The sequence below is a fragment of the Myotis lucifugus genome, unplaced genomic scaffold, assembly GCF_000147115.1.
Source record: "Myotis lucifugus unplaced genomic scaffold, Myoluc2.0 scaffold_14, whole genome shotgun sequence".
In the NCBI taxonomy this organism is placed as follows: domain Eukaryota; kingdom Metazoa; phylum Chordata; class Mammalia; order Chiroptera; family Vespertilionidae; genus Myotis; species Myotis lucifugus.
The window spans coordinates 8,082,766-8,092,200 of NW_005871062.1; the positions used below are offsets into that span (position 1 = coordinate 8,082,766).

The following is a 9,435-nucleotide window of genomic DNA, read 5'->3' on the forward strand; positions in this document are numbered from 1 at the left end:
ATGAACACAGAGGGGGAGGTGGAAGGGAATAGAGACCAGAGGCTGGTATGCTGACTCAAGGGCAGCTCTGACTGGGGTAAGAGGAGAGATGGCACAGTCTTTTGAGGGTAAAAGATGCAAATTCAGTTTTTCCAGGCAACGGAATGATTTTTCATCCTGCTCCAACATTTCTAGGCAGATTTTTAAAAAACTTAAAAAGATTTTAAATTTTGAATTCTGAAACATATTTGGCCAAACAGGTTTCAGATAAGTGTTGTAAATGTTTCCCCCCACGTCCCGCGTGGTTCAGGGTTCAGGATCTGGAAGAGGAGCTGCACATAAATGAAAGAGAAGAGACAAGATATAATTTGGAAATATTGGGGGGCCAGGCGGGTAAGTCCAACTCAAGGGGAAGGACTTCCACTGGTGCTCAGGCTTCGCCAACCTTTTATTGGTTTGGGATACACCCATAGCCCTTAGGCAGGCAAGTTCCAGTAACACACAGACTATCTTATCAATAAGGATTTACATGACTATCTGGTGGGGAAGTTGCTTCAGCTACCATTGTCTGGACTAACAGTGGGTGCACAGCTCTGACCTTTGCTAGGGCTTCAGGGGTCACCAGCCTTCCGGGTTCTCTGTCCATACCTCTCAGTTAGTGAAGACAATAGGCGGGTTCCTACAGATAAGGGATTGTGGACCTAGTAGTAATTGTGGATCTCCAAAGAGTGGCAAAGAGCTTTTTCTCTCATAGTATATAAGTGCTGTGTTCTGTATCATGTGAAAATTTGCTTATGAGCTAAAGTTTTTAAACTAAATAATAAAAGCTAATAAAAATTTTTTTTAATTGTGATTTCTTTTCTGTTTTGGACAGTTTTTCTTTGAATTCCACTTGTTGCAAGAGCTGACACTCAAGAAATATAGTTTTTGTGGGTTCTTTATGGATGACTATAGAACAATTGCTCCTCCACTGATGTTCACGAGTGTGGCTGAAGATGCTGTTCTGGAGCCTCCTATATTAAAACCCTATCTTCCAAAAGGCCAGTTCTGGGTTGGCTTTTGTGACTGACAGTCCCTAGATGTGCCCATTCTTCTGCACCCAGCCACTCTGCCACCAGAGGGAAGGAGCTAATAGTGGTTATATCTCTGCATAAGTTGCTTCATTCTTACAAGGTCTACTCTACCAACTCTGCTAATTGCTAGCTATGGGATACTGGGCAAGATACTTAACTGTGGTGGGCCTGGGTTTCCTCATTTATAAAAGGAGAATATTAACACTGCCTCATAGAATTGTTGTGAGGATGAAAGAAATCAACATGTGTAAAACGATTAGCACTGTGGCTAGCAATAAGTGCTCAATAAATGTCAGCTATGATTACTTTTATTGTGATGATCATCAACACATTTTTATGCTTGTAACTTCAAGCTTGACATCTAGTTTCAGTCTCCAATAATCCTCTGCAGTGAGAATTACTGTGATCCCCTTTTAAGGGAAAGGGAAACCAAAAAGGTGAAGAGCTTTTGAAAGATTGCAGGCCAGATCTGACCTCAAAGCCTGTGCTTTTCTGGCTCTACTATACCCCACAATTGAAGCATGTGGCATGTTTTCTAGTCTTCCCCAGGGCCTTTGTACATACCTAATTCAGTGCTGCTGTCCAGGGAGGGTCCAGGAGATGACTGGCAGGAGCCTGGTCCCACCTCAGAACTCTGCCACCACAGACCTTCCCCCTCCCACCCAAACTGCCCCCCCTTCCCCCGCCAAAGGCTGCAAATGGCATTGCACAGCCACCCACTGCCCTCTGGGAAGGGGCTTTGTCCAGGTTATGCTCCTGGCCCCACATGAAATGGTTCTTTTCCCCCAAGGACAGTGCCACCCTATATATCAGCTACCTGAAGTAATGTGGCAGGTCTGGGTAGTTACGGAGAATTCCACATTTGGTATCTTTTCTATGGTCGCCATGCATTCTCCTGTGGCCTAGAAAGAAAGAAAGAAAGAAAGAAAGAAAGAAAGAAAGAAAGAAAGAAAGAAAGAAAGAAAGAAGCCATTTATCTTAATCTTTCAGATGGAGAAGTGCACCTAGTGCTGTTGCTAAGTATGGCTTTTCTCTTATTTAAAACAAGATTTTTTTCTAACAGAATTTTGAGACACAAGAATGAATGTTTTTGTAGTCTAATCATTATTATTTACAAGCTATTGATATTCATGAGGTGTCCGGAGGAAAGGGAGTATAGATAGTGAGGTTTTAAAACAATGATATTTTTGGAGCACTGTTGATATTTCTTTTTCACCAAGGTGAACACAGTGCCCTAAAACTAACTGCCAAACTCTCCTCTTAACAGTTCAACTTCAGAGTTCAACTGCACAGAGGATGCGGTGTTTTTGATACCATTGTAATAACCAGTTATTAACTGAAAATGAGCAAAGGGAAGGCCAAATAGACACATGCCCAGTAAAGTCTGGGTGAGGTTGGGAACGTACTTGTATGTTAGTCACCCCTGGGAACATAATCGGTGTGGCCACTGCAAGCACGGGAAGATTTCAGATATTAAACTCCTAAACAAAGGAGTTCTCTCTCTTGCCTCTCTTGCACACTGTGGCTCCTGGCTCTCTTGTTGCAGGGGACACACTTCCCTGCATGCACCCCCAGGGACTACATCATATGCCCCCCCACCCCCAATGGACTAATGGATGGGATCTAGCCTGATGCTGTGCCAGACCCAGCTCCACTATGGAATGGAAACTTGGGATATTGGTTTGGCTGCACCTCTTTTGGGACTGTTTTAAGGGAAATGGGACTTTAGAAATGCAGATATGGAATTCCACACAAATAAAGATCTCTCATCTTCCTGTGTGAGTCTTAGAAAGTTCTTTTTCTCAAGATATCGTGAGAACTGAAGCCCCAACGTTCAGTGAGGAAAGGGATCCCCCACTTCCCACCAGTGGACACCCCATTTCCACCAATAACATTTTGACACATTAAATAGGTGAGTCCATGGACTGTGAAAAGAGTGGCTTCCTTCCTGGCAGACACTGGCTGTTAGCTCCCCAGGTAAGTCCAAACAACCAGCTGTGGTGTGGCATACAGATGGTGGGCATTTGGTTAATATTCCTTGTTGTTAAAACAAGATCTTTTCATATATACCTCCTTTTCTTCCAATTTAGGTCAATTTTATCTCCCTTTTACAAGGGAGCCCCTGGGTTAAAAGTGGTCAGCTAATTAGAGGCAGAGTAGAATTCCAACTCAGGTCTGCACAAATAAAGCACCCAATTGGTCATAGGAGTCCCCTCTTCATGGGAGGGCTTTCTCCAATCTCATGGCTGGCCTCTCATGCCCTTTCTGTCTGTGCAAGAACATAGACATCAACCATTTAACTTTTGTACACATGTGAGCGTTTATGTGCACCCCTCACAAACAGGCTCCACAGTACTCATCACCCCCAGCACTAATAGAATAATTTGGTCTCGATTGAGAAAACTGGAGGCTGTGGACCATCACACTTACAGCTTGCTCAGCTTCTTTGTAGACACAGTCCTGCCAGGTTTTGCCACTTTGAACAGGACAGTCGCCCTCCTTGATTTCGTATTTGACAGAATAAAATATGTCCTGGTCTCCCTGGAAAAAAGAAAACAAAGATACATAGGGCTCATTCAACTGACAACAGCAGACCATTGGAGAGGGATCTGGTGCAGTTATGAATATTTGATATTGGTTTAATTCAACAAGAGCAAAACATTTACTAAAAATACTGAAAGTTATAAATACTTGGAAGAATGTTCATAATATATTTATAAACATGTATTTTCAAGTAACAAAGTAGTATAAATAGTATTAGCCTATTTTTGTAGAAACCAAATTACATGCACATATATGATTTTAAAAGCCTGAAAAGTTATGCAACAAAGCTGTTAACATATCGTCTCAGTGGTGGATTTATGGTTATCATTTACTCTCTTCTTTAAACAAACATTCCTAAATTGTCTGAGTATTCTTTGAAAACAAATATATATTACTTTTACAATTAGAAAACAAACCAACAAACAAGAGTACTTTCTTTTGTCATTTTTTGAAAAAAAATGTTAACAGGTATCTCTGGTTGATGGGATTAGTTATGGGTAATAACTAATTTAATTTTAGTATTTTTATTTGGTTTGTTTTGTTTTCTATTTTTTTCTAACATACCATAAAATAATAAATAAAACTTTTAAAGCTCAAAGGTTCTGAGTTAGATGAGCTTTTAGATGCAAAATCCTGGCATGGTGGAGCAGCAAAAGACCTGAGAGGTGCTGTTGCCCAGCTCCTCACTTTGCAGGTGAGAGAAAGGAGGCCCAAGTAGAGGAGGCAGAGCTTAGGCAGCCTCCCACCTTGGAAAGGCAAAGCCAACCCAGACCCTGGTTCTCCTGAGTCCAGGGGCAGTGCTCTCTTAGACCCTTCACTTATCAGAGTATTTGTATCTGGGAGATGATGGAGTCAAACACGATAGTTCCGAAGTTCGTTTCGGGTCTCAGATTTTGATAAAGCAGTAGGTGACAGTGATTCTGTGGACATTTTAGAAAAAAAAAATACCCAACAACAAAGCATTTGCCACAGATGTCACACAATGACGACAACACCAATAAAATATTGCCGAAGGCACCAGGACTCGCATGACTACACTAGTTTGTAAATCAGAGTGGCTCAATGTTACTTTCAGAAATAAATAAATAAATAAATAAATAAAAAGCCCAATGGGCTGTTTTCTTTAATCTCATCATATCAAATGGATGGATATTTTCTTCCACCGAAGTAAACTATCATAGAGACACAGTGAAGTCCATTTGAACAAACTATTGAAAGCTTGTATTTTTTTAATTTTGATTTTTTTCCATTTAAAAATAATTTGTTTTCTTTTGCATGACACAACACTTTTAGTTTCAAAGCAGGGTACATCAAAAACAAAAATATCCTCCCTGTGTCCCATCTTAATTTTCACAAATGCAAGAAATCCTTCTGGAATATCAGCACATCATTAAACAGGTATCAAACCACTGAATCTACAAGTTAATACATATTCTGTTATTGCAGAATAACCAAGAATTTCCCCCAAAGAAAGATGTTAATTTTCTAAATATAAAAGGAGATCATAGGTGAACAAACAAAAATCTCTTATGCCAGGTTTTTAGGCTAAAGATGGATAACACACTGGCAGCTGAAGAAAGCTGAAACTATACATAGATCCAAATTAAGAATTTCTACATTTCTTTAGAAAACAGAACCAGAATTCCTTTTTTAAAAATGACTCTGTGGAATGGCTTTGCTTCCATATTTACCTAATATTGTAATAGTAAAACAGCCACAAGAACGTTGATGACAGCTCAACAATGCTGGATGCAGGACGTTTACATGTGCACTTTTGTTTAAAAGTCCCACAGGTTTATTGACTAAGGCTAGACAGCAAGTCATATGATCCTATTTGATGTTTTTTCTACAGTGTCCAAGATCATTATACGGATACAGCCAAAGACTGGGCCCCAACTTTCAGGAAAATGACCACAAAGAAGAAAATCAGGGTAGCGATTTAGTCCCCCTAGTTTTTTGTTTGAACTGGAACAACAAGAGGTGGAAAACATAGACTGCAAGAAATTAAAGGAGTTGGAAAAAGTTGGTGGAGAGAATTATGGTATATGAGTAAGGTCATTGGGCTTTGGATGTCAAGGACATTGCAAAAAAGAGCATCCATGGGACCACATATTTATAATGTCCTGTGGTATCACTCCCTCAATGACGTTATGATATCTATATGCGATAATAAATAGATCAGTTATGCAACAAGGCAGTGTGTCAAATATGCATTCGTCCTGTGGAATGAACCACCACATAGATACATGATACCATACACATTCTTTAAGCGCTCTTGTGTTGTATCTGATTTGCTTGTTTTCAAAGCCACCCAAACTCTTCCCAGGGATGTCCTTGGAGAGAAGAGTGGTCTGCTGAGCCAGCTTTGCTTAATATTTCCTTTATCAAAGACGATGATTGACTTTAAAGAGAATTAAAGCTAAAGTTTGTTTGATTTTGATTTTGTCCCTTTCAGTTGCATCATTCTGAATGTTTTTATATAAACAACAACAACAACAAAATCACAACTAAACCCTCATCCTACCCCCTCACCCCCTCAACCTAATACAGTAGTTTTGATGCATCCAGTTGTATTTCTTGGAATCACACATTCTGTCAGGATTTATCTTCAACCTGAGTGTATACATCAGTGATAAAGAATATTCAAAACCAAATAGAATATTGCTGTTACCCTTGATGCATTCAGCCATTGGGCCTTCATGGGTAAATATTTTATCTAATATAGTAGTACTATTTTAACTTCTTTTCTGACTCCTGTTGACATACCCCACTGTTCCTCATTTACCCTAGTTTTATCGAGGTATAATTTATTGAGGTATACTTATCACAGTATAAATAAATGACGTATTTAAGATATACAAAAAGATGATTTGCTATATGTATACATTGTGAAATGATTGCCACAAATAAGCTAATTAACACATTGTCACATCACATAATTACCTGTTTTGTGTGTGTAGTGAGAACTCTTATAATATAGCCTTTAAGCAAATTTCAACTGTACAATACAGTATTTTTAATTCTATTCACCATGTTGTACATTAGACCCCCAAGACCTACTCATCTTATTTTTTAAAATATATTTTTATTGATTTCAAAGAGGAAGAGAAAAGAAGAGAGAGATAGAAACATCAATGATGAGAGAGAATCACTGATTGGCTGCTTCCTGCACACCCCACAATGGGGTTCACGCCTGCAACCCAGATATGTGCCCTGACTGGGAATTGAACCACCACCTCCTGGTTCATAGGTTGACACTCATCCATTGAACTAAGCTGCCAGGCTCTTCTTATAACTGAGTGTTTGTACCCTTAACAAACACCTCCCCATTTCTCCCACCCCACAGTCCCTGGCAACCATCATGCTACTTTCTACTTCTGTTAAGTTTGACTTATTTAGATTCCATTTATGTGTGAGATTATACAGTATGTGTTAGACATACCCCCTTAAACACCTCCTTCCCTTTGAGGTCTTTATATTTCAGTTTAAGGACGGTCACCCAGTTAATCCTCTTGCTGTGGCCTGAGTTTCTGGATTTTCCCACTCTACATAGTCCCTTTCAAATGACTGCATCTATCTTTCTTTAATTTCAGCCGAGGATACCTGTCCTCTGATCACTCAGGAGGTCAACCTTGGAGGCTTGAGGACTAATCATACCCTGCCCAAGTCCCAGTCCAGAGAGTGGGGGTGGTTTTTTCTAAGAGCTGTAACCCTCTACCTTTAATTATCAGGGATTTTTTTGTGGTGTGTGTGTGTGTGTGTGTGTGTGTGTGTGTGTGTGTGTTTGTCCTGGGTTCAAGTGATATCATAAATCCCAAATGACCTCAAGGTTAAACACAACTCACTCACCGTCTTGTTGCCTTCGGTTATGCGGTACAATACAAACTGGTTGCCACTTTTGCTTCCATCATTGTGTTTCTTCAGAGCTGCATCCACAGCCTTAAATACATCCTCATCATTGCAGTCAATTTCTTGTGGTTGGTCCTCTCGGGCGAAACTTGTTAACAGCCTGGAACAAAGGAAAAGGATGGCAAGTAACTTCATGATTTATCAGTCTCCCTCTGGGAGTTTCACCAAGAATTGGAAGCTAACTTGGAGGCTGATGTTAACCCTCTTCAGCCTCTTATCTCTTCTGTCTCTCCTCTCTCTGCCTTAGCACTTTAGGGTTCTGCCTGGCTTCCTGCTGCCCTCCACTATTTGCCCTCTTATAAAGGACAAATGGTTCTGCTGGATTATCCAAGTAGATCTCAGGCTGGAACATTACAACACTGGGTTGTTGACCTGCTTGTTCTTATTTTGGAGACATGTGTGGGCACATTTCCAGGTAATTGCACAAGTTTGTATAGCAAATCAGAGTACAATATAATAAAGGAGGAGAAAAAAACACACCACCTGCTATTCCCTTTCCCAAATGACTTTCCCAAAGCTATTTATGAAGGTTACTACACGTGACAACAATGCAACCATGAGGAGACACCTTTCAATAAATTTCTTTGCACTCCTGCAGAGCACATGCACAGGGACATAGTTTGTGCAGGGAGTCTCACACCAGGACATTGGCATGACTGAAAACTAAAAATGGGCATCCTTTCTGGTCTCTGGCCAAGCTTGCCTCTCTCCATTCAACTGGATCTGCTGTAGAAAGGAAAATGTTCCCAGGGTGGAGGAGACAGGGGAGAAACTTAAAGAGAGATGGTTTGAATGAAGCCTGCTTACCCTGTCCTTCCTTCTTGTTTCTGGTTTGGTGGACTTTATAGGGTTCTTTCATTCACCAAGCCTAAGTGACCTTTCAAATAAAGTTAGACTATTCAGGGAGAGGAGGTCTAAAGGTAGGTTAAAGATAAGGGCTAGTAGATATTTGCCTTCAAGTCTTACCCTCTTCCCCCCCAAAAAGATGTTTGGTTTCTTTGTTGTTGGTGATTGGGTACCTAGCTTGGCAAGTCAATCTCCCTGAGAGTCCCTGGAAAAGAGGGATTGATGGGAGCTGAATGATGGCCTTGTAGCAGAGTGGCAGGAACATGAGCTTGGCAGTAAGCCCAACCTTGATTCCCATCCAGCTCTGCTACTTAACTGCTATGTGATCCTGAGCAAATCAGGGTCATATAGCCTTTCTGAGCCTCCATTTCTCATCTAGAAAAGTGAGATATCATAATGTCTTATGAGGTTTCCTGAGGAGTAATGAGATAATATATATGCAGAGCCTGGTAATTAGTTCATATAAATTATAACTAATATTAGGGCTGGTTGGTTAAGAATCCCTGACTTACTGAAGCAATTTCAGGTGTGTGATGATTGCAGAAGAGAGATTCTAGTCTAGTGCATTGGTTCTCAGTCTTGGCTGCACATTAGAATCATCTGGGAATCTTTTTAAAATCCTGATTTCTAGGCCTCATCCTCCGAAAATTTTGTTTCTTTGTTATGGGGTGGGGTCACAACATTAGTAACAAAGAAACAGAATTTCTGGAGGATGAGGCCCAGAAATCAGGATTTTAAAAAGATTCCCAGGTGATTCTAATGTGCAGCCAAGGTTGAGAACCACTGTTCTAGTGTGTGTATGGCAGGGCCAGGGAGTGGTGGGAGATGTAGGAAATGAAACTAAGGATGAAAAAGACTTGGGTAAGTCCTTAGACTTGGACAAAAGAGGGACCCGTAAAAATGGAGAAGCCAAGGGTGGGAGAGGGAGGAGATGAGTGATGTGCATGGTCCAGGAAGAGCTGGAAAGGAGCACAGGGCTGATCAGGATGGGCGTTTCAAGTGAAGATTCAGAAACAGGACTTGCCAGTGTATACAGGCAGCATAATAAACAGGAAAGCATGTGACTTTCGAGGAGGCTGATCTG

At 40.7% G+C, this 9,435-nt stretch overlaps 1 protein-coding gene across 1 annotated transcript in view; it reads right to left on the reverse strand.

Moving 5' to 3' along the window:
• The window catches only part of LOC102433011 (kininogen-1), a 22,230-nt gene extending 14,454 nt beyond the window's left edge, over positions 1-7,776 (reverse strand). The window contains exons 1-3 of the mRNA XM_014452239.2: positions 7,446-7,776; positions 3,483-3,593; positions 1,870-1,954 (exon numbers count right to left, since the gene is read on the reverse strand). Coding sequence (XP_014307725.1) covers positions 1,870-1,954; positions 3,483-3,593; positions 7,446-7,640 — 391 coding nt within the window. The 5' untranslated portion in view covers positions 7,641-7,776. The remainder of the gene's footprint in view (positions 1-1,869; positions 1,955-3,482; positions 3,594-7,445) is intronic.
• Positions 7,777-9,435: the final 1,659 nt, after the last annotated feature.